Source organism: Electrona antarctica (assembly GCF_951216825.1).
Source record: "Electrona antarctica genome assembly, chromosome: 1".
Taxonomy (NCBI): Eukaryota; Metazoa; Chordata; class Actinopteri; order Myctophiformes; family Myctophidae; genus Electrona; species Electrona antarctica.
In genome coordinates this window covers 58,657,192-58,683,007 of record NC_136806.1, presented here as the reverse complement: position 1 = coordinate 58,683,007, position 25,816 = coordinate 58,657,192, and the positions used below count along the sequence as shown (strand labels likewise).

At 42.2% G+C, this 25,816-nt stretch overlaps 3 protein-coding genes across 4 annotated transcripts in view; 1 reads left to right on the top strand and 2 right to left on the bottom strand.

The window, feature by feature from the left end:
• Positions 1–19: 19 nt before the first annotated feature.
• On the bottom strand, positions 20–1,413 carry sowahd (sosondowah ankyrin repeat domain family d). The gene has a single exon (XM_079502328.1). The coding sequence runs from the start codon at positions 1,331–1,333 to the stop codon at positions 320–322; it is 1,014 nt and encodes a 337-aa protein (XP_079358454.1). The 5' UTR covers positions 1,334–1,413; the 3' UTR covers positions 20–319.
• A 594-nt stretch (positions 1,414–2,007) lies between these two features.
• Positions 2,008–4,502, bottom strand: pttg1 (PTTG1 regulator of sister chromatid separation, securin). Its single transcript, XM_079502010.1, has 6 exons — positions 4,363–4,502; positions 3,996–4,085; positions 3,699–3,835; positions 3,516–3,597; positions 2,980–3,135; positions 2,008–2,223 (listed from the first exon to the last, which is right to left on the bottom strand). Exons 2-6 carry the CDS (start codon positions 4,078–4,080, stop codon positions 2,147–2,149), a joined length of 537 nt encoding a protein of 178 aa, XP_079358136.1. The 5' UTR covers positions 4,081–4,085; positions 4,363–4,502; the 3' UTR covers positions 2,008–2,146.
• Positions 4,503–6,762: 2,260 nt separating this feature from the next.
• Positions 6,763–25,816, top strand: part of septin6 (septin 6) — a 28,471-nt gene continuing 9,417 nt past the window's right edge. Inside the window, exons 1-8 of one of the 2 annotated variants that reach the window (XM_079501090.1) lie at positions 6,763–6,908; positions 9,732–9,846; positions 13,370–13,565; positions 17,186–17,372; positions 19,163–19,324; positions 21,933–22,029; positions 24,826–24,994; positions 25,498–25,630. In XM_079501090.1, the coding sequence (XP_079357216.1) occupies positions 6,879–6,908; positions 9,732–9,846; positions 13,370–13,565; positions 17,186–17,372; positions 19,163–19,324; positions 21,933–22,029; positions 24,826–24,994; positions 25,498–25,630 (1,089 nt within the window). In that variant the 5' untranslated portion in view covers positions 6,763–6,878. The remainder of the gene's footprint in view (positions 6,909–9,731; positions 9,847–13,369; positions 13,566–17,185; positions 17,373–19,162; positions 19,325–21,932; positions 22,030–24,825; positions 24,995–25,497; positions 25,631–25,816) is intronic. The other variant, XM_079501089.1, reaches the window with a different exon arrangement.

Sequence of the window (25,816 nt, the reverse complement as noted above, 5' to 3'; positions counted from 1 at the left end):
AATGTGTTTTTATTGCATCAGGTACATGAGAGTAAAACTTATTTTGGCAGTGTTCTGTATGAGATTTTTCCTTGGTTCATATCTAGGTGAATATCTTATGGTTCAGGGTATGATTTTAAAATGGGGAAATTATGCTTAACTGGCTTAAAGTTGCCCATGCGCTTTCTATAATAAGTACTCTGAATCATTTGCATGAGAAGTCGAATATTGTAAAACTGGAAACTACTGCCACGTCAGCCTTGCTAGGATATGCTAATAAGGCAGTTTACAATCTGGTAGCAAATTTGACTGCATTACGTAAGAATCTCAATGCAATATTTCAACTTCTGTTCCCAAAAGAAAATTGGGAAAACATCTTTCTGAACGATCCAAACCGCCAGCTACCATTTCTTGTCCGGTCAAAAGAGTTTGCTTCCTCGCTCTCTTCATCCTCTTCACATGCCAGCTGAACACCCCCTGCACTGTTGTTGACATTTTCTGCCCCAACACAACTGTGCTCATCAGTGCCAAGAAGTTCCTTCATTTCCAGTGGGGCGTCTCCCTTCAAATATTGAGAGGCTCTTCTCCCATTGTAGTCCATGGCATCGACATCAGCACCGAAAGCACCCACCAGATGCTTTATTACCATGTACTGACAGTGCATGGTTGCGACATGAAGTGGGGTCAGCCCCCCGCTGCCTTTCAGATTCACGTTTACGGGAATGCCCACACCCTCAGCGTACCTTAAAAGTTTGATAAGAACCTCGTCTTGTCCCTTTTTGGCCAGCCAGTGCAGAACAGTGTACCCGCTAACAAAGTCCTTCCTGGTCAACAGATTTGGATCCTCTGTGATAAACTCCATTATAGTGTCATAGTTTCCATCTACAGCAGACAACATCCATGCGTGCTCCATCGGATATAGCGCCCAGTCTGTCCCTGGGGCGTCTGTCTCGTCCCTTAAAGACGCATGGTAATTGTCCGAAGACAGCACGCTACCCAAGCCACTGTGCGATGAATTGCTCAAAAGTAATTCTTTCAAGTACTTTTTGCGCATAGCCGGGGTGAGTGATGCTCTTTCTGGCGTTCCTGTGGACAGTCCATGGAGTCCGCTGCAAACGTCGTCAGACGCGTCTTGCCTCTGCAGTATCGACCTACGTGCCCAGGCACCGGACACGGGCAGCACTTGCATTCCATATCTGGACAATCTGTCCACCAGAGCTCGCCGACGAGATGTATTGCCGTGGGTGTCATTTCCAGGAGTCCGTTCAGAGCCGGTTCGACTTTTGGACACTGTTCCCCCACAGACCTCAGGCGTAGAACTCGCATCTAGCGTTTGCTTGTTGCTCTCATACATGTTGCTTGAATTTCAGGGATTTGGTGCACGACTTGCACCCTTCCTGTATTTATACTACTCCAGAGGCTTATCGGTGGAATGAATTAAACAAGGAAATACTTCCCTCCACTCGAATGGACTCATTCCCTGCATTATCCTGTAAGTAGATATCGTAGCATGTACAAAGTTGTCCGAAATATTAGAAAAATGCCAGAACAATGCCAATGTCCAGAGAGCCACTTCCTCTTTATTTAAAGAGTAGTCTGGCAATATAGTGTTGAGATATACAACCGGTGTACATTTAAAGCCTCAGTGGCCATTTGGAAAAATACACCTTGCGGTAAAATTGACCAGTTCCTTTCCGCTCACCTGCGAAGTATCAAAACAGCATACCGACGCTCCGTCAAAGACTAAGTAAACTGATGCGCCGTCAACTTGTTCCTAATTTTAAAAACCAGTGTCGAGTATCAGAGTAGTGTATAGGTTTTATCAAACTACAATAAACTCAGTTTAACAAGCACAGCAGAGCATATATCTCTCCCGTTTAATCGACTGGCTGCCGTTTGAGGAACCGATACAAAGTTCATTCTACTCTGGCAAAGCCAATGGCAAGAAACCTTAACATGTGACAACCCACTGCCGAATAGGAGGAAGCAAGCAGTCACAAAATACTTTCAGTCAGTGTGATCAGAATACACAGATGAAAAACCTTTATTTATAAAACTCAATAGTCAATAAAACATTCTCACACAATTACAGTTATGGTTAGGGGGGGTATTCAATACAACAGCTCAGCCTCAAAATATACTAATCTAAAAGTGAGTCACAGAGTATTTAATAGCATTCAGGAGGAAAGTCAACAGTCAACTCATTGATCGTCTGAAGGAAGGCATCCAGTTCTGCATAATGGTCTGGGGAGAGAGGGTGAACAACATGTAAATACAGAGTTAAGTCAAATGCTTATGTAATCAAACGTGAACGATGGGACGGTTTCAGGGGTCATCGCCATGTTTGTGATGGACATTTCCATCAATATCTTATTTTTGACAGACATGCAAAACAAGTGATTAATAAACCAGAAACACACAGGCCTAGCATCAAATGTATACAGTACTAAATTGACTCTTGGTGTGCCATAAACAGTGTCTACTCTATTCTACCACTGATAACATTAAGGTGAGCAGGTACTGTAATCTAAGTTTATGAGAAAGTATGGCGATGGAAGAATGGAAAAAGACTTTAGTCAAAACAGATGAGCGATTAATGAAGGGCATGGCAGGATTTAAAGGAATGCAGTGTCGCAATAGTTTGATGCAAAGGTGCCTAAAATGTATGACGATCCCATTTCGGCACTACAGCGGTAAAATAGGAGTAGGAATCGGCCCTTATAATTTAGTTATTGGACACTTTGACTCAACTGCCAATTTCTTTTTTGTACATGTCCCTCCTTTGCCTTGGTGCTCCTTCTAACAGATGTCATGTGTTTTTCCTGTACAGGTATTGCATACAATACCACAAATCTCCAGCAACATGAACCTGTCATCCTGACAATTATGAGACACCAAAATTATTCAAACTCTGTGTGTGATGACATGTGGCAGCCAAGTCTATGGACTTATGTTTGCTTTCAGTATCCCCCCCACGACATCATGTGGCAGCCAAAATACCTGAACTTTCTGGCATCTTTAATGGAGACATCGGTTCCTCAAACGACGGTTCAAAGTCGTCCTCAGGGAGACATGGCATATTTGGGTAACAAGCCAGTCCCGACAGAGCAAGGCAACCAATAGGGACCACATACTCAGGCATGTCCTTCTCAAACTCTGTAAACAAGAAAAAAACAAGAGCCTGAAGAAAACACTTGTTGTGCCAGTGCCACCCTAAATGCAAACCAGCGGTCCACTTGGATGATCCCTTTCAAAGGGCTGGTACCAGGGTGGTACCAGCCGTGGGGGTGGTACCAGCCCTTTGAAAGGGATCATCATGCCATTCTTGATTCTTTTTTTATTCTGTTGTATAAAGATATTCCAATGTATTATTATCGCTGCTACAATGTCTGAGGAACGAGAATACAAATATTTTTACTCATGTACACAAAAATTGTTCTCAGGTAGTAGTTGACCATTTGCGTTTGTGAAAACAAAAGTGATAAATGCTCTGAAGTTAACCATTTCCCTACCCCATTGAAAAAAAGAGCAGTTACCTAGTGGGTCATAAGGATATAACATCTCGATATCCAGGTATTCTTCCACTTTGGTCTGAGTATCACATTTGACATCAGTTTCCTAGGAAGAGTTATTATGACCAGTCAATCTTAGTATGGAGATAAAAATAAAACGATATTCACACGATTTTCTAGAACAATTCATGTATACAGGACAGGTACCTGTGTCTTTTGAGATTTCTCCTGTCTGTTTATAGCAGGAGTTGCAGTGATCTTGTTGAATGCACCCAAACCCTTGCGATGAGACTGCAGAGGTGTATGGAACTTTTTGCCAGTTAAAGGAGTCTTTAACATGACATCTAAAAAAAAAAATACTTCAGTAATCAGAAATGTAATAAGGCTAAAAGGGATACAAGTACATGGATACCCAAATGGCAAATATTTCTTCCACGCTATTTCTTCCACGGTCAATAGCCCTAAGAAGCCCTTAGGGAAGGCTAAAATCCACTGTCTTCATACCTGGAGCAGACTGGAGCCGCGGTCGTGCCTTCAATGCAGGTACAATGCCTGCATTTTCTCTATCCGCAAAATAAATGGTTGCCATATTTCCTGTATGAACATAGAAAGTTGAGCTGTTATTCTTGTCTGCAAAGCAGTAATGGATGCATTTTTAGTCACTCAGGGCTATTCATAACTTTATCGTACAGATAAACAGAGTGAACAGAGAAATCAGCAGCAGACGTTAATGTTTAGCCAAGGTTCATGCTAGTTGCTACTTAATGTTAAACCGTGACTATTTTTCCTTTATCAGTTGCGCGGCTTGCGCTTCAAGTTAAAAGAAAGTGCATAAAGTTGATATAACCTAACATGGCATTTATTTACATACCTCGATTGTTGTTAAGTTAATGTCACAGGCTAGCAGAGTAGTCGCAGTATCAATCTCGTCCTCGTTGTGCTCTGTTTTGTTTTGGTACTATGAAACGCTGCTGCTTGCTTCCTTTTGAAACCAGTATCCTATCATCCCATTGGTCGAGCGGTCGCCCACGGTCTTTTTTCTTTTGCTATCTTTATTGAACGATGGTATACATACAATAACAAACAATATTTCCTGCAAGAGTTTACAACCAATCCGAGTATAAAAGTGTTTTAATTAATTTTATTAATAACAATAATAATTTCAAAATAAATGGGTGACATTCTTATATATTATAACAACATATTGTTATACCATATTATATTATCTTACACTTTTCATTCATTACTATTGTTATTGCTATGCTACTACTTATTTGCCTGTATATTCTCCTCCATGTCTATCTTTTTTTCTATTTCCTCTGTCCCCTAACCGATGGGTGGAATCTCTGTCAGTTTTCTGCTCTAGCCTAGGCCTATATTTAAAGTGTCTTGAAACAACTTGTTGTGATTTGACACTTTAATAAAATGGCCTTTGCCATATATATATATATATATATTTAACTGTCCCCAATTAAAAAGTAGGCCTACTAAAGCTGTGCCCGTTGGAGCCCTGGTGCCTGTTGGAACGATGCAATTAAGTTGGAAATGCATGCCGCACCCAGATATTATGTCTGTGTCCCTTTTATGCCCATATACAGAGTTCTTTGTCAGGCATGCCCAAATATGGAGTCTATGCAGACGTCAGAATGATGTCAGAACAGACCAGCTCCATATATGGACCATGGGCAGGCCCTGTCCAGAGCCCGGGAAAAGGCCTTTATGGGGCGGTAAAGCAAAGCAAAGTTCTTTGTTTACCCAGGGTAAGTGGACTAAGCTCGAGATGCTTTTTTACAGCCACGCCCTGCTCATAGAACATTTCATGGTTGGGGTTCAATGCCTTGCTCAAGGGCACTTCAGCGGTGGTAATTTTAACGTGCCGGTCCGGGGATTCGAACTGGCGACCTTCCGGCAAACCGTTCGGCCACCGCTGCCACACACGGTTCTGGACAACCGTGGGTTGACCGACTCGACACCGGGCACTGCACTCACTGTGGTGTGGTCTTGTCGTGTCGAATTTGAAGTCGGTGGGGCGAACGGTTCACACTTCACACACACAGACAGAGACTTGGTGCATTTAGGATAACAAAATAATAATACCGGTAATAATCATAATAATAATCATAATAAAAACACACATGCCTTTTCCGCCACATAATTATTTATTCCAAAAATTTAGTTTAAAGAATTTTAGGCTACCTTTAAATACATCAATCAATCAATCTTGTCTTGACTTTGAGATGAAAGTATAGAGATTAAAACTCAAAACTATAGAAAGAGTCATCAATGTTGAGGAGATAATGGAGTTCACTTCACATGGTAGCCTATATTTTGTTTATGATTTTCCAAATGAAATCCCTTGAAATGCAGGGGGAAAAACAGCCATGGTATTTTCTAGTCCTCCACCTCCAGCTATGGTACCGTATTTGTTCTTGTTGCTGCATGAGCACCCAGAAAGGGCCAGAATGCTGGCATTATGGTATACAATAAAATAAATCATTCCAGTTTAATTTAACCGACTAATATGAAAATCTGGTCTGATGCGATAATTCCCAAATGGTGTTTAAACGTCTAAACTGCCATCACCCTCTTGGGGGTCATCTGCATCATCATTGTAGCCTATACGCTTTGGGTATTCAGTAAAGCACTAAATACATTTGAGCTATTATTATTATTATTATTATTATTATTAGTAGTAGTAGTAGTAGTAGTAGTATCATGAGTCAGTCATGATGATATGTAGCCTATTACTGTAGTTTAATTGATTTGGGTGTAATCTAACTGTGAATAATGTCCAATGGTCCAGAAACGTTTAAGCTTTAACTACTGCTGATATAGCCTGGAAATGCATAATTGTCCAATACTATAGGCTAAAACACTACTGCTCCCTCCATCTCCAAATAAATAAAAAATGTTTTTGTTTGGCCCTGCTACCTAGGAGGATCCATCAAGGCATTTGAAATGGGGGATTGAAATGCTTTATTTTACTACACGTTTTTAAAATGTACCTGCTCAATATTAACTGCTCAATTACAATCTTCTAGACACATATAATACATTATTTAATTAACATATTATGTATTGTATTCTGTAAAAAAAACAAAAACAAAAAAAACAGGCATTTATTTTGTAATGATTAGAGAGTAGGGCTAATTGTGACAACATGGTACATTCCCCTCCACACAAGCCATTCTGTAAACCCGATTCGTGGTTCCGAAGGTAGCCGATCTACAAGCTCACAGCGCGTCGCGTCGCGAAGCACCGTGAGCTTATAGGTCGGCTATTTTCGGCGCGCCACACCGTCGTACGACCATAGTCCAACAAATAGTATCCTGTGCAGCTTCCTGGGCTGCTGCCTGCCTGCCTAGTGTAGTGAAGCCTTTTAGAACCATGGCGTCCACAGAGATAGCCAGGCAAGCGGTGAGTAAACCTGGGTTTATTATACAAAAGGATGCTTTTTCATCGCAATAAACACACCGTGATTTGTGCCCGTCTAAATATGTTTCAAAGCTTATTATGTTTACAATCGCGTTTCTTTAATCCACGATAATTCTGATCATCTCCATTGAGTCCCGTATACGTAAAATGGTTGAAGCTGTGCAGAGAATGTATGAGGCGACCGTTATATACCGCTATATATCGATTCACTTAGTTTGCAAGCAAAGTGTCTGCAAAGTGTTTCTTATTACATTTGTGTAATCGTTTTTTTTGCCAAAAACTGAAACAGTATCACGTATGTTAATGTTGGCCCTGGTAATCTATCTAACGTTCCCGTGTCTCGACAGAATATACCATGCATTCATTGAGCGTTTCAATTTCCAACAGTTCAGTGTCGTGATCAATATTATTGTTTCATGTTCTTGGTCATTGTCGGGCGTTGTCTGATCATGTGCATTACACAAATACACATCAGAGCTTTATGCTTCTAATACTGGTTAACGGTATGTTGGCACGTTATTAGGGATGGGCCTGCAATTTGCAATGCACGATTTCGATGTGCCTCAATACTCTGGGAAAACAAAAGAAATGTACAATATAGGATTCCTCAGAATAGTGAGGCCATGTAGTTGCTGCTAGTTGTTGATATAGTTTGTGGCTCTGCTGACTGAGTGAATGAAAGACACTTGGCACTTCTATGTATGTCTTTAAAAGAAGGAATGGTTTCTGGAATGCTGCATGGAGCTATTTGTTCAGTCAAATTACCCTCTGTGTTTCAAGGACTCCTTCAGCTGTTTAAACCCGGGTTCAACCATCCAAATAATTCAAGTGTTTACCACTATCAGCTATCTAAGTTATTTTAATCTAATCTTAAACTCAAAATCTTTCTCAGGCTGCCTCGAAATCATGCCTGGAAAAAGCAGAGTTGTGTTATATTAAGCCACATAATGGTTGGGTTGGAGAGGTCCAGTTTGAGAACTATGGCTATGCTATGTAATCTAAATTCCATGCTTTCCTGTACTTCACTGTGTGTATGTAGGAAGCAAGAGAATGGATATGGTCATTGGTCACCACCACACTGACTCTCACTCACTCACACAGACGGACACACACACACACACACACACACACACACACACACACACACACACACACACACACACACACACACACACACACACACACACACACACACACACTTTTGTGGCCTTTGCTAGGAACAGACACGCACATACACTTATGTAGGGTTACATTAGACATTTAGCTAATAGTCTTATTCGGTGATGGAAGCAAGCAACCAAAAGTAAGGGTAAAAGAAACCACACACGCAACTCTTGACCATCTGGGACAATCAAAATACTCTCATTCGTGCAGGGTTTTTTTAACTTCACTCCTTGAAGTGAGCAATGTTATGTTACCTTCCTGTACATTGTGGTTTCCAACTGTCACACAGGAAACAGGAAGTGAATCAACAAGCACCTGAAAGCAAACTGTCTTTGACAAAAATACAATCAAAATGCTTTTAACACTGTAATTATAAATGATAAAAGGTTCAATATTCACAAAGCCAAAAATGTAAGTTTATGTATGTTGTACACAGGGTGTTTCATTTCATCAGGTATGAAAGGCACTTCATAACCTTACAAATTATTTAATAATTCTTATCCAGTCTCTTATGCAGAGACCAAGTGTGAGATTGGAGTAAATTACATGAACCCTAGTCAACAAAATGACAGGGTAAATAAATGGTCAGCCTTTTTTTTCTTTTCGATAAATGGTAGTTTACTATGCATGCAGATATGTTTTGTTGTTTAGATTTTCTTTTTTTGACCACAAATGTTAAGAATGTTATGTTTTTAGATGGCATGTTGTTTCGACAGATGCTAGTTTTGAATGATGTTTACCTGGTGCACTAGTTTATTTGATGCACTGTTCTCTTTGCACTCTACTTAATGTTATGTGACTTATTTACCCGGTCATTTGTTGACTAGGGTTAATGCTTAATAAGAGCATCTGCTAAATGCCTAAATTGTAATTGTACACAAAGTAGAGTGCAAAGAAAACAAGTGCTTCAAAGTAGGATACCAGGTTAAAAATAAATGCAAAATGAATTGTGAAAAGGGTGCCATTTCTTCATATGCCTTTGATGGCAATTGGATGATTTGAGGTATTTGTTCCAAAAATGTGTTTAGCAAAAATCCACCGGTTGGTGGCGCTATAACAGGCCAATGTGAAAAGGGTGGGATATATTCCTCAGCCTAGTAAGAGTGCGTGAAAGATTTCACGTAAATTGCACTCTGCGTTCATGATTTGAGGCTTTTTGTTCAAAACGGGCCAATCCTGCAAACTTTGAAAACCAATTATAGCCAATTAGGATGCGATATGAAATATCGGACAGATCCGTCTTGAGTACATGACTATAGAGATATTGTGTAACAGTAATATCAAAAAATGTGTTTTACAAAAGTTGGCCTCCTGGTGGCGCTATAAAAGGCAGATTATAAAATTATTAAAACCTATTATCTGTCGAAACAACATACGATCAAACATGCTTAGGAAGGAAAACTCAAACTCTAAATGGCACAAATAATCATTGATTGATTGATTGATTGAAATATTTATTAACAGTTTGCAGAATTACAGTGCATTTCAAGCACAAACTCGATACAAAGGCTGTTAACTGTGAGTGGACGACCCAATTAAGCATTACACTTGTTTCCAATAGGGTCCACCATGTTCAATTCATCAAAATTGTGATAAAAATTGATCACATTGCATGCATGTTTTGCTGATTTTTGTCTGCAGGGAGAAGGGGCTCGCGCCGTCCCATTAGCCGGTCATGTTGGCTTTGACAGCATGCCTGACCAACTGGTCAACAAGTCTGTCAACCATGGTTTCTGCTTCAATATCCTCTGTGTTGGTGAGTGTGACACACAAAAGTGGCAAAACCATTTTCTCCTCTTTCCTAAAGGCAAAACGGGACTCATTTGCCACAGTGTACGTCAAGGTTGTCCATTAGCTGACGGGAATAGGCCTATCTCACAGCCCGCTTTCCACGCCCACTTCCGGTAAATAGTGGTGTCTTTAACATGAGCATTTACACGTTTTTTTCTCTGGAGAATCTAAGTACATTTTCTAATGTAAAAATGTGACAGACCAATATTATTATGAAGCAAACAAGATGGTAAATCAGGTCGAACAGATAGAACAAACCTTACCTTGAGAAAACAAAAGTTGTAGACTTCTTAAATTACCTCTGTTAACATGTAGCGTCTATGGAGTGACGTCACGCTATCACCACTAACCCCGAAAGAGGGCGTATTAGGGGGGCGGGGAAATTCTGTGAGATAGGCTTATTCACTCTGTGTTTGACTTAAATTATTTCTGACTGGTGAACCATGGTTACCATGGTTAAAGCATTTCCAGATATGTGTAAAATTAAATGATATAGGTAGTTGTAGTTGTATGCTTAATATAGACCATACATATTATTGGTCCATTTCACCCTGTCACAGTTAAATGCACACTGAGGATTTGACTGTGTCACTGTGTTCAGCATGAAATTGCATTTTGTACGAGCAACAAATGGCACGTCCCCTGTTGTGAATGTGAGACTTCTTTCATTTATTCAAATATAAAGTAATGGCAAGATTAATTTATTAGCATTGGATAGTGACTGTATAATTGTATAAGCTGTGGTCATAAAGTAATCAAATATGACGAGGTCTTGTAATAAGTACCACTTAACTGCACACAATGAGACAATTGCCCTTTTTTAGACTAAGCCTAAATCGTTCCATTCAGTTTCCTCCCAATTCCATTGGAAACTTCCCAAGAGCAATTGCAATGTGTCACTGCAACCAAGCTGCATAAATGTTCTACTGAGGGAGGGGGGGGCTGGAATATCTGTCTTAACTTATGGCTGCTTCAGTTGTCCTCCTTCACATTCTCAGAGGAAGACATGCAACAGATGCCTGCCTCATGCACATGCACGGCATACAGTAGCATGAGCGTGTTGTTGCGCGTACATGTTTTGGTACAACTACAAATTGTTTCTCACAAGTTCCTGAAACAAACAAGAAATGTAGAAGTGCTTGACATTTGCACCTGTTAAACCCATTCAGGCCTGACGTCGAAATTTAAAAAAAAAAGTTTTCTAAATCATGACAATTTTCGGAAAGATTTGAGGCACATTTTAACGATTTTTCAAAAATAGCAGACCTACTGGCGCGCTATGAGCTTGTAGATCTGCTATTTTTCAATAGCTAAGTTATAACAATGTTTAAAACACCAAAACGGGTTCCCGCCCCAAAATGGGTTAATGGTTAATGTGGTTAAACGCTAACGTGACATGGATGCGTTCCAGGTCTCAATGGATTAATATTTGTAATGTGAAGTTTCACGGCCTAGTCTCCTATTTATTTACCTCAATTAATTTGTTTTTGTGATGTTTCATTACCCACCGTATGATGCATTGTTTGTTCACCTTCTTTGATAGAAAGAAGCAGTTAGCGGTTATATAGTTATTAATAGTACAATACATAATGTAGCTGTTGTTTATGTTTCAAGTTATTGTGGCATATCACTGCAGTGTTGTGTTTTATTTTTCGACGCGATGCAAGAGTGCTGAGTAGCCCAGCTGACCTGACACCAACTCAGAGATCCCTGCTCTAGTTTCCTCTCCCTCCTGTCTCGCATCAGGGTCTCGAGATCTGCAGTGTTGTTGGCTTTATTTAACAATTTTAATAGATTTTAGAACCTTTTGTGGACAACCATTAGAATGGCATTAACGACCCCTTCTCTAAGCATTTGTATCCTAGGCTATGAGAACAGTTAATGCTATATGCAAGAGAAATTCTTATGTGCCTCGTGATAAAGGTCTGTGCTTTGCCAGAGGGTATAGGAGCTTAATCGCCTTTCTTTCTAAACTGTACTTTGTGTACAGTACGTGGTTCAAAATGCAAGCAGTTGTGTACAGTAGTAAAAGCATCACTCGAATACCTGAAATGTGATCTGTAGGTGGAGGGATTCATTTTCGCATTCGTATTATAAACAGAAACTACAGGTCAGAAGGCGGCACGCAAATATGAGTGATTATTTTAGGCTGTATAATGGTTCCTAATTTCTCCATCAGATTTTCACAGCTGGTTTTGGATGGTTTGATTAAATTCTCTACTTGTGCAGTAGACTGTGCTGCCTACCTACCACTCTGACTAAAACATTACCCAGAGGTCGTTGTTTTTGTCAAGAAGACACTGAAGACACTGCCAAGTTTGTTCCGATGGTGAAAAACGCCTCCACAGTTTCCAAAAGAAAGTGGAAGAAGGGAAATATCTGGCCCTAGTTTTCTTGAATTGGAACACGGCGTGAAGGCCAGTGTAGAATTAGCTCCGACGACCAAAAATACATTTTCCTACAGGGAAAGTAGGGGAGTTGAGTGTGTCAGCTGACAGCCTCCAGCCGTGAAACAATGTCAGAGTACATCAGTGCATCCATGAGTCAGTGGCCTGCTTCCATCTCTGACTGGAGCTTAGCCGAATCAACTGTAAACACCGAATGACCTGATCCGTTGTCCCGGTCAGCAGCAGTATGTCTTTGTCAGTCTCCATGAGTCACGCAACAATTACAATATAGTATGATTGTCAAATTAAATATATTAACAATTTCAATCGCTGATTCATGTTCTTAAAGGCTGTGTGCAGGATGAACGCAGGCCTGTCATTATGTAGGTCCTGGTTGCTTGGAGGAGTGTCTCTCACAGCATGCTCTTTGTAAAGAAAGATAATTGATAAGACGACAGATGAGACAATTCATTTTAGGCTTTGTGCAGTATAGCAAGGGTTCTTTGGCTGGGGACCCCCGGAAATGCTTTGGTCATGTCTCATTTTTGTTTTTACTGTAATCTCGTGCTTATTGTTGTTTTATTTGTATATTAAGCCCTATAGAGCGTCGTGGTCCCGCCCCCTTTCATGACGACGCCAGGCCCAGGAAATAGTTTCCAATGCATTTTTCCCATAGACATTTCAAAACTTATTTATTTAAAGACCTTATAAGCGTTGTACAAAGCCAACTCTTGAAATCATGACAACAAACACAATATTTTGGACCAAACAAATAATTACAAAGAAGAAAAACAACAAAAAAAGTGTTGTAACCGAAAAATTGTGTTTGTTGTGATGATTTGTCACGACAAGAGTTGGCTTTGTACGAGGCTTAAAAGGTCTTTAAATAAATACTTTTTGAAATGTCTGAGGAAAATGAACGGAGAATCATTTCCTGGGCCCTGGTAGGGGGGCGGGGACTGCAACGCTCTATATCATGGTTGGGTTTGTGATTTTAATAGCTTCCATTCATACTGTATACTGGAAAGGCACTGGTCCTGTATACAAAGCTATTCAGATGACACTGTAGGTGAGTGTGTATTCTCTGCTTGTGTTTCCCAGGGGAGACGGGTCTTGGGAAGTCCACTCTCATGGACACCTTGTTCAACACCAAGTTTGAGGGCGAGCCCACCCAACACAACCAACCTGGAGTCCAACTCAAGTCCAACACATACGAACTCCAGGAGAGCAATGTGCGCCTCAAGCTCACTGTCGTCAACACTGTGGGCTTTGGAGATCAAATCAACAAAGAGGACAGGTGAGAAAGCTCAAAATCTCTCTCAGGAATGACACAAAGATGCCTCAAGCAAAGCTTTTTTTTGATTGATTGAATACTTTATTAGTCAGAAGTGTTAACACTTAACAACAAGTACTGACAGACATTAGGGCTAAAAGGATAACAGAAGAAAGTCCTGGGGACTTGTTTCTTGTTTGAGCTAATTTAGGGAGATCAAGTACATTTCTAATTATTATTATTAATAATAATAATAATGGATTTAATTTATATTGCACTTTTCATTTGGGTATATCTCAAAGTTCTACAATAATATGTCAAGTATATTTGGGATATAGCTAAGCTGTCCATCTGTTTAACATGAGAAGAGATGTACTAAATGCATTTAACCCTGGAGACACAGCGATTTCACTTTCCACTTTCCAGTACCAGGGCCATCTACACACAGTATCAACATTCCTATTAACACTACAACCCAGGTTATAAATTATGATGGCTTCAAAGAAAAACAGTTTTACTTCAGGGATATAGTGAACTTTAGTTAGTCAGCCTTTAATACATGCTGGGACACAGTGGGACAGTTTCTAATTATGGTTAAGTGCCTGGTTATGTAATTGTATTTGTACACATTTTTAATAGCTGAATTAATATCATCTCAGTGACTGAGAACTTCAGTGATGTGTTTAAAAATCAGATTTTGTTTTAAATTGTTTAAATGTATTTCATATGAAATGTATGAAAATCAAGTGCATCTTTTTTACTTAGTCAAAAGTATTGAGGTCTATTATTTTTAAATTAAATCAGAGAATCTGCTTTGTTTTCTTTGTGGTAAAAAGTGTGATTTTGATACCAGTTTGAGAAGAGTGAATAGAATCACTGCTTCTGGTTGCTCAGCACAGAAGCAGCAGATGAATAGGATCAATAATATTTGGAATTATAGTACGCCCAGGTAGCGATACAATCCAAAGTTCTTCCCATGCTCACTACCTCTTTAATATTAGATTATGTAGTTATCGGAAAACATACCCGGCAGTAGGTTATTTGCAGTGTGATTGTGGTGACGTCATGGCCAGTAATGTTGTAATCGTTGTATATATTACCAGTAAGACGCCTGAGGGCGAGAAGCGACCTCACCGTTTAGCGTGCACGCATCCGCCTGGGTGACAGCAGACTGCTGGCGCTTTGGCATGGGGGGTCAGATCAACATATGGAAGGAAATATGTACTGGCCATATATGGAGCATGTCTTGAGTGTACAGGGTTTGATGAGGTCAGATCAACATATGGAATATCAGAACAGGGTGGCAGCGGGGGCAGTGTCTTGAGTGTACAGGGTTTGATGAGGGCCCAGGTAGGGCCGGGCCTTTTGAGAACTCTATTTTCCGCTGGCTGCCGGGCATGGCTGCTCTAATAACTTTGGGGCAGGCCCGTCTAGAGTTTAAATGGACAGGTATCGGACTCAAAAGGGAGCAGGGCTTAAAGTTCTCCATCCTGGTGACGGATTTTGTCTTGATGACTTCATATGGGCCATTATGAGATCAGTGCGGATCTGCAAACAAACATTTATAAGAGGGGGGTGGGTGGTGTAATGTAGCCATGGCCACGGTGTGAATGACATTAAGTCGTCAAAATGCAGCATACAGTTGGAGGCCATCAATATTGTCCTTTTCTTTTTGCTGAGGTTTGCGTGATCTGCGCAAAAGGACAGTTAACCCATTTTGGGCGGGAACCCCTTTTGGTGTTTTAAACATTATGTTATAATTTAGCTATTGAAAAATAGCAGATCTACAAGCTCATAGCGCGCCACCGAGTGGCGCGCTACGAGCTTGTAGGTCTGCTATTTTTTTTAAATTGTGAAAATATGGAGGATTTAGAAGGATTTTTTTAAATTTTGAGGTCAGGCCTAAATGGGTCAAATGATAAGGGACAATATCGGTGGCACCCAACTGTACATCAATCAGCTGCTCAGAATGCACCACGCGCTGCTGAATGTTAACCCGACATGGCGACACCGAAGTGTCCCAAACTCTTCTCCCTTCTGGCCCCAAAACTGTGGAATGCACTCCCCGTTGCAATCAGAACTTCAGCATCACTCCCAATCTTCCGCCGTAGTCTGAAAACCCACCTTTTCAGACTCCCATCATGGCCCATAGCACTTATCCTACCCCCTTAGATAGCACTTTTTAGACTTAGATAGCATTTGAAACAGACTTATGGCATGTCATGTAGACAGCACACTAATTTCATTCTATGTAGTCATAGCACCTCATAGTACATATGTATAGCATAGTTTAGTATATATGTATAGTTTATATGTATAGTGTCATTATATAGTTATGTTCTAGTTACGTTCTCAGCTTAAGCATGTTTCATGATAAATGCATTTTATATATGTGATGTATTCCCATGCTTTTGTTCTTGCCTAATGTTAGTCGCTCTGGATTAAGAGCGTCTGCTAAATGCCTAAAATTGTAAATTGAAGTGACTCGTGCGCACTGCTGTGCAGACGGTAAATAGCAGATCTGCAAACTCACATCGTGTCACGAATGCTACGCGCTGTGAGCTGCCGCTTGTATATCTGCTATTTGCTGCACGCGACACCAGTGCGCAACTATAAGTGTAGTTTAGGTATAAGTTCAGTCCTAGTTTAAAAGGAGGAATCTACTTGGCATATACCCATGTATCGGAAGGACCTCAGTGGACCTCTTTGGGCCACTAAGCTTGTCCCCTGCTTATTGGCTCTTCTGGTCAGTAGAGATCAGAGTGAGGGGTGTTATCATGTGAGACCCGGCTCTCTAAAAAAACCCAGTGGAAAGCTGCTCAGTACGGCCCCTGAGGGGAAGGTTGTGCTAGTTACAGAAAGACTCTTCTTGTAGGTCAGCACGCCCAAGATCACACTTTATATTAGAATCTGATTGTTTGTAGGTCACGGAGGGGGTTTGCGGAAGAACCGTATTTTGCCCATGTCATGTGAATAGCGCCTGCGTGTCTGTCTGTGTAGGTGGGGGGGGGGGGGGGGGGGGGGGTGTTATGTCTTTGTCAACGGCAGTAACCTTTGAAGCATCATCATCTGGTCTATGATGTGTGCGCTCACTCATGTTCTGCTAGCTGAATCTCTTCAGCTTTTAGGGTTCAGTATTGCTTTCATGGACCCTCACTTTCTTGATCTTGCTGGAATATGCCACCCCCCACTCCAGTTACATTTGGTTTAAAGAGCATGGTTAGAGACCCTCACCAAGCAGATCATGTCAACTTCACACAATACAGAATAGTGTCATCTGTGAAAAGAATGAAACTGCTGGAGCGCCCGCTGGCCAAGTGGTCCAGGCGCATGCCACATATACTGTAGGCTCTGGCCTGACAGTGTGTCGCGTCACGCGTGTTCGAGTCCCGTTCATGACGACTTTTGCTGCACGTGACAGTCTCTCCCCTTCTCTTCCTCCCACTTTCCTGTCTGTCTTCACTACTATCAAAGGCAAAAAAACAAATCTTTAAAAAAAAAAAGAATAAAACTGCTTGCTTACGAAAAACAAAAATAGATGAGTGAAATGGCGAGTCCCATATGTATTGGGTTGTGTATATGTAAATGTGTTTTAGAATTTCAATTCTGTCCTCTTTATAACTTCAATCGTCCCTCTTTTACAGCTACAAATCCATTGTGGAGTTCATTGATGCCCAGTTTGAAGCCTATCTGCAGGAGGAGTTGAAAATTAAGCGCACGCTACACAGTTACCATGACACACGCATCCACGCCTGCCTGTATTTCATTGCTCCCACCGGACACTCCCTCAAATCTCTGGACCTGGTTACCATGAAGAAACTTGATAGCAAGGTGAGCTAACTGTGGTGCTTCTTTTTTGCAGCCATGGGCTTAAAGACTATTCGTAAACTACTGCTGAACATGGAGAGTCGCACCACATAGTCGATAAACATCCATTTAGTGATCATGTGTCACTGGAGGCATTTCCACAACTGCTCCGGTCGCGGGTCATAAACTCCACACGCGCGCCGTCCGCTAGCAATACAAATTGGTTCCAGCCTTGTTAATGCATCGGTGTAGGTCAGCTGTGAAACGCAGTCGTCTTGGTGACCGCGGCCTCGTTTCCCCTGAGGTTCCGCCTCCTAAAAGCCTCTGCATAGACCTTACTGGCTTTTGAACAACGAACCCCCTCAATGTTTGCCAGAGCAGATGCACCGAGCTCTCGCCACACTGTGACCAAGAGTAGAATCTCCCCTGTGTACACAAGTCACACAACCTCTAGCATCTGTCCGGTAGCATCCCTTGCTAATAGCTAGGAGGAGCCTATGGGGAGAGCCAGGGGGCTGCAGAGCAAATATCCTGGGATGGAGTGGGCGCTAAGGGCACACTCCAACCATCACTTATGTGTGGGAGGGAAAGCCTTTTCTTTTGTTGAGCAAATGGTGGGTGGATGTTTGAGTATACTGTCCTATACCTCCCCACACACACACACACACACACACACACACACACACACACACACACACACACACACACACATGCACTCATCCATGCTCTAGTCTAGTCTAGTAGGGGCTAGTCAAACAAAAAAACGCTCCTATCTGTTTCCTCTCACTTTCTCATTCACTCCTTTTATTCACACAAAACACGGTTACCAGAAATGCTCTTACGATGAACACTATTTTGGAGAGCTCTCAGGAGACACGAGAGCATGAGATGGAGGTATGAACTGCACTGTGTGCTATTTTTGCTATATTCAGCTATGGTGAAGATTTCTGTCCTAACACAAACATTAAATGCCATTGACAATGAATGGAGAATTTCCGTCATATGTAGATGAGCAAATTGGCTATTTCGGTCCTACACAAACAAAGATTAATGATGATGTACGATGATAAGAGCGCCCGGATGTGATTTTTATCTTTCTATTCAAGGCTGATGGCGTATGATAAAAATGCACTTAAGTGTGATAGCCATACATCCCCAGAGTTAAGAGTTGGAGGCATTGACTTCTAATATTTCCAGCTTTCAAATACTCTCCTCCTTTAAAACCATATCTCAGCATACTGTGGAGCCCAGAAGACAAAAATATGGAAGCAGAAGTATGTGTTTAGGCACTTTAGGGAGATGAGACTGCGACGTCCCAGGATCTATTCATGTTCTCTCTATAGAGGCTAAGGTCTGCTTAGGAATTTACACACACTTAAACCGGATGTGATGTATGTAATGCCACACAATAGCAGAGGAGAGGCTGACATATTACTGCCTCTTGGATGACTAAATGTGACGGATGAGATCTCAGCTGAGGTCTCTGCGCTGCACAGACTGCCAGACAGCCAGACTTTACAACTCTGAGCCAAGGCCAGTTTGAGATTGTTTAACAGATGTCATTTGTGTATATATTCAGAAAAGATTATTTGTATGCCATTGCTTACCATGGTTGGAAAGGATTTGTATTATATTTCATCTTTTTTCTTGACAAAAATACCAGAGCTATATTTGTTTTGTCGTCGTTATGTAAGAAAATATGTATTTATAGACTTCACAGACGTGGTGAATAATATAGCAGCAGATGGTTGCAGCATCTCTGAAAGCATTATAATCGTCATCACCCTTTTTTTTGTGTCTCCCTCCCCCGACAGGTCAACATTATTCCAATAATTGCCAAGTCGGATGCCATCTCTAAGAGCGAGCTGACCAAGTTCAAGATCAAGATTACAAGTGAGCTTGTTAGCAACGGAGTCCAGATCTACCAGTTTCCCATTGATGATGAGTCGGTGGCAGAGTTGAACTCCACTATGAATGTAAGGCTGGTAACTTCGTAACTGTTGTCATTGCTTTTTTTTAGGTTTTAACTTAAGACTTTGTATTCAGTCGGACACAGGTACCATTGCTATGGTTAGATAGATACTGGTAAATAATGCTTTTTAATATACTGTATGTATTACGTGGCATGAAGTGACGCGCTGTGTCAGGGCTATTCAACTAAATTTTGGGGCTATAGAGCACCGAAGTCCTGCCCTCTACTGTCAGTAGACAGTTGGGCGTGACGTATATTAGCAGCGACATTGCCTTCATATGTAGTTTCAAGGCTTTTGCGGCCACATTAATTCCATTTTCTCCAGAAACTGGCTGTATCAAATATGAATAGACATCATTAACGACGCACAGCCACTCCCCTGACAGTTTATTATTATTACAGACGTTTATTTTTCAAACAAGTTCTTATATGAAGCGACCTAAAATCGTGGAGAAATCTATGGAGATTTCAATGCAAATAAAAAAATACATGAACCTGTGTGTTGGAGCCCTCTACTGAAAGTGACGTCAGACTTCGGTGCTCTATTCAACTAAATTTTGGGGCTATTCAACTAAATTTCAGGGCTATTCAACTACATTTCAGGGCTATTCAACTACATTTCAGGGCTATTCAGGGGTCCACATTGTCAGAAACCCAAGCCGGACACAAACGCGCTACCACATTATCACAACCTTTATTTGAGATGCTAGCTGAGATTAAATGTAGACATATTTGACAACGCAGAAACGCGAGAAACGCCTTCCTTGATGCATTAACGATCGTCAACAAGCATTAGCTGGTCACAGACACACACACCTCCCCTCTTCAGTGTTCTAACTGAAAGTGACTGGAGTCTGTCTCATTTCTAGCCCTTGAATATGATGGAATATCACATGCACCATAATTCACTAACTAGTTTTAGAACTCTTCCGCAGGCCGGTCCAACTTGATTGGCGGGCCGCATTTGGCCCACGGAACACCCGTTGAGTATACCTGCACTATGAGCTTGTAGATCTGCTATTTTTGAATGGCTAAAATTTAAAATGACACGGATGCTTTCCCGTTTTTAATGGGTCAACACAGAACACAGCAGTGTCACTTGCCACAACTTTCATTTGCGTAAACTGAAAATGGAAATGCATAATGGTACTTGTGCACATCATAAACACGGGATTTGGACACAGAACAGGCACCATCTGTGTCTGTCTGCTCCCGCTGTCAGGAAGTCACACCAAGCACTCAAGTCGGCTCACGCTGCCGGAAGCCCACGGTGTGGGAAATGGCCTTTGGTCACTGTGAGCTACGGCTCGGCTTACCCTCCATGAGACATTACAGCAGGGTTCCCCCAATTAATTTTCCTCAAGGGCCATATTTTGACTAGGGAACCAGGCTGGGGGCCGAGTCCGCATGTGCGAAAAATTGGGTTTTTTATTTTTTCATTCGTTAATTAAAAACTGTTCTCAACCAGTGTTCCGGGGACCACCAGTGGTCCTTGAGGGGGTGCCCAGTTTGACATGCATAGGCTACTGACTCCCATTTAATGCCATTTATATCTGGGACACCCCCCCCCCAAAACAAAACAAAACATTTTTTGTTTTTTTTAATTCTTCCAGGGGCCACAAGGGGGCGCTCTGCGGGCCGCAAATGGCCCGCGGGCCGCCTATTGGCGAACCCTGCATTACAGTGAGGAAACTGCTGCTCCTTGCTGACTCCTTTAGTCTTAAGTTAACTGTTGTCCTGCAGTCTTACCACGGCCACACACTTATGGGAGGTCAGGTCACAGACCCATCTTTGGGGTCATATCGCGACAACTTTCTCAGATCTGTACAAAGTGCATGTCCGTCGCTGTCAGAATGACTTGTTGTTCAGTACCTCATGTCGCATTCCCTGTCACACCTGCCTTCCTAAGTAGCATTGTAAGCGTATCCACTTGAAACTAGGGTCCCTATTATGGGCATGGCATAATAGGCGAACAATCTGCAAAAATAGTCGGACAATTGGCTATATAGAGGGTATAAAGTGAGTGGCAAATCGAGTGGCAAAGTGAGTTTAACGTCGTATAACGTTGTTTAATGCAATCGGATAGGATTCTTCTGTGTGGATGTATGGGCTATCAAGGCCAGAAAGTAGTAGTAGTTTTTCAGGTGTTCCAGCATAACTTCCTGGTATGATGATGATGTCACGCGCATACCCTCTATTTTTGATATGATGTTCTAATCTACAACAATAGATAAGTGGTTAAAGGAGCACTATAAGCTATCCCTGAAGGTTCTTCCTGCTTGAGAGTAGTTCAACTTTTGCTGGATTGCATTGTAAAGTCCTCCAGCAATGGATTAAATTAGCCAAAATTGTACTTCTGTCAAAAAGCATTTTATTTTGTCAGATTGCAAATCTCAGTGTGAACAGTTCCTAATCCTGTAAACGAATTTAACCAATTTTGGGCGGGAACCCCTTTTGGTGTTTTAAACATTATGTTATAATTTAGCTATTGAAAAATAGCAGATCTACAAGCTCATAGCGCGCCACCAAGTGGCGCGCTACGAGCTTGTAGGTCTGGTGTGGCAGACGGGTGGGCAGTAGACTGATGGGACTGATCTTTCTCTGCTCCACAGGGCCATTTGCCTTTTGCCGTGGTGGGGAGCACGGAGGAGGTGAAGATTGGGAACAAGATGGTGAAGGCACGGCAGTACCCCTGGGGGACAGTGCAGGGTAAGCCTTCGGTCACGTCGCACACACAGGAAATGAGCTGGAGATCCCTCCTCGTGTCATGGACCTCCTGCAGAGCTCCCTCCCAACAGCTGCAAGAGGCTGCAGGAGGGCATAACTGCTGTTTATGTGTTCATGAAATCAATGCATAGCAGGAGTCCACGTTCGTATGTAGAGAAATATTATGTCTACATCAGTGATCATAATAATAGATTTAACCCATTCTGGGCGGGAACCCCTTTTGGTGTTTTAAACATTATGTTATAATTTAGCTATTGAAAAATAGCAGATCTACAAGCTCATAGCGCGCCACCGAGTGGCGCGCTACGAGCATAGAGTATATATATAATAGAGACTGAACTGGCGCGAAGCTCCGCCCCCCCAGCTATTCATGTCAGTGGAAGTTGCTCAGTGGCGTTTTGAAGCACCCGGAAGACTGCCGGAAGTCCCTCCCCGGACCTCAACTTTGAGGTCCTGAGTGACGTAGGGCAACCGAGCGCTCAACGTTAAAGCCCAGCTGCACGGGGTTTCCCGGTCATGAATCCACGGGTCCGCCTGTAGTCCCTCCTCCTACCACTAGGACCCAGAGCTTCAACGTTGAATAGCCTCACTGCCCCCTTGGCTATGAGCTTGTAAGTCTGCTATTTTTTTTAAATCGTGAAAATATTTATTTCAGAAAACTGGAGGATTTAGAAGATTTTTTTTTACATTTTGAGGTCAGGCCTAAATGGGTTAACAGGTCATGGGAGTGTAGTGTATACGGCGACAGGTCAAGGATCTAGAATTGGGCTATAGGATGCCTCTCATGTCAGATGTTTCCTTGTTTATATTATACATCTTCTGTGTTTGTGTCTTCAGGGTGCTGGTGTGCTGTGTAGAAGCGCTAAGCCTTCCCATCATGTAGAGCTTAAATACAGTAATACTACCCTGGGGTTTTCTCTGACATTGATGTGTGTGCGTGCGTGCGTGCGTACGTGTGTTATTGTAGATTGTTGCATAGGCAGTGTGGTGCTCAGTTTGATCTAGAATGCAACTCAATGATGCATGACTAAAGTTTGTCTTGATTTGTATACAAATTAATATACAGTACTTTGTGTGTGTGCACCGAGAACGTGTCCAGATCGTTTACTTAAGCAATATTACACGAGAGGGTGTGGGTTAACGTGATTATTGCCACGACAGGGATGCGGTGAGGAACGAGACGAAGTCGAGTTCCGCAAGCATCACTGAAGTGGCAATAATCACGTTAACCCACACCCTCGAGTGTAATATTGCAATTATACAACAGTTACCCTTAAAACTAAGAAAATCGCTGAAAGAATTTTTTTTTTTAATGACGGATGTAGTCACTACGACCACAAATGTCCCAAGAAACTAGCTAGCCTAGCCACCGAGTTTGCTAGCGCTCTGGGAGAACAGAGCAGCTGAATTCTTTGTTTTGATTAGGTGGTGAATGGTGCTGGTTTAACCCACGGCTAGAAGGCTGTTTCAACCAATCAGATTGCTTCCTCGAAACGACCTGTGGTATAATTGAACACAATGTGTGTTGTTGCAGCCCTAGTCGGTACCAAGCCTCCAGAACGGCTGGCCAACGTTGAAGCGCTTGGCCCTACTGGTCAGAGTTTGGACTGCAGGCGGGCCCGTGCATTTTAGCACAAGGAAACAGCCTGTGCAGCTGGGGTTTAACATTGAGCACTTCCGCATTTTGGACACCAAAGAATGTGGAAGTAGAGCGTTCTTCCGGGTGCTTCAAAACGCCACTGAGCAACTTCCATCGAAATGAATAGCAGGGGGCGGGGCAGGCCGCAGGGCAATCCTTTATAACTCTATGGTCAGTACACTGCAATTACGCTCTCTAACTAATCAGACCAAATGCCAGGTCATGAAAAGTGTCAGCATGGAGCTCATTAGACCTGCAGCTATTGATTATTTTCTTTGCAATCATTCTATTGATTACAAATGTGATCATTTTAAACACAAACATAGAAAAGGTAATGTTCACTTTCTGAACCTTTATTAATAATGAGCACCATTTCGGGTATGCACACTCTGCTTTTGGGTGCCCCGGTCTCTGAGAGTTTGACCACGAGAAATGATTACTATAATGATTAGGATTTTAGGATCCACCATCCCCAAAACCATCCCTGAGGAGAATGTGAACAATAATGCATGAGGGACAGATAATTAGCAAACTTTCCATGCCAAACTTTAACCACATGAACCCCAGTGTCTTTATTCTGGGGGCGAACAATCTGCGGAAATGGCAGATCTACAAGCTAACAGCGTATCGCAATCGGCCAAATTTCAGCTTAGAAGTTTGGTGTAATAGAAAAATCACACCCGTGTGAACTGAGTGGTGTAAGGTCTTATATAGCCTGATCAGCTGTGGTCTGATGTAATGTCTGACGTAATGAAATCACACCCGGGTGAACTGGGTGACCGTAGCAACCATGCTCATTTTTTCTGCACAGACAGACTAACAAAGCCAGTTGTAGGAGTGGTTTACACCACTCAAAAAAAGGAGCTCGAGCGGACCTAGTTTGAGCCTAGCTCTGGTCCATAGCTCTAAATGAAACACATGAGCTATGGACCAGAGCTAGTCTGAGCCCTAGGGGACCCCGATCAAGTACAGGGTTTACGTTGTTGTTAAACCCTTTGATACGCATCGATGCGAGGGGCAGGTGCAAGTGGCAGGATAATCCTTTCAATATTGTGCAGTTGCATGTATTCTTCTTGTACAGCCATAGAAAAACGACGTATGGATGGTGACGGCCAATGGCCATGTTGTGTCCCCAACAGTGGAGAATGAGAGCCACTGTGACTTTGTCAAGCTTAGAGAGATGCTCATCCGGGTTAACATGGAAGACCTCCGGGAGCAGACGCACACGCGCCACTACGAGCTGTACCGTCGCTGCAAACTGGAAGAGATGGGTTTCAAAGATACAGACCCGGACAGCAAGCCCTTCAGGTAGGGTATACCGACAATGTTGCGACATTTTGGGGATTGATGTATTTTGGTACTTTCGGAAGCTATTTACTTAAAATAAATGTTTGTGAAAAACAACAATATGGATATGATTACCAAACGGTGGCATTGATTGTTCCTTTCAGAAGATTTAATCTGGATTTAAGACCGACAGACAATATGGTCTCATATCATCACAATATTGATATTATATCCCTAGCCTGGGCCGGCTTAGCGGTCCAGGCACCTTGGCTGGTAATCGAGCATAACAGTGTGTCACGGGTTCGAGTCTCGATCCCGACGAACTTTTCTGTGTGTCTTCCCCCCCATCTATCTCTCTCCCCGTTTCCTGTCAACTTACTTTGTATCTAAAAAAAAAGCCCCAAAAATATCTTTAAAAAAAAAAAAGATTATATCCCAGCTCTAAGCACGTCTGTGAATTGGCTCTGCATCAGGAGTTTTCAAACCTTGACAGTATTCTTGCTCTTGGCCTGTGCACCGGCCAGTCTGCAGGAGACGTACGAGTCCAAGAGGAACGAGTTCATGGGTGAGCTGCAGAAAAAGGAAGAGGAGATGAGGCAGATGTTCGTGCAGAGGGTCAAAGAGAAGGAGGCAGAGCTCAAGGAGGCAGAGAAAGAGGTGTGTGTGTGTGCGCTTGACATTGATGTAAAGCTTACCTTTTAATGTTTCTGTGGCGTGGCTCTGCAGGAATCCAGCCGTATAATAAGAGGGACTGTCTGTAATGTCTGTCTGTGTGTCCAGAACTAATCTCGCGAACCACTGGACCGATCAGTGCCGTACACTACAGAACCTTCTCTGATCGGG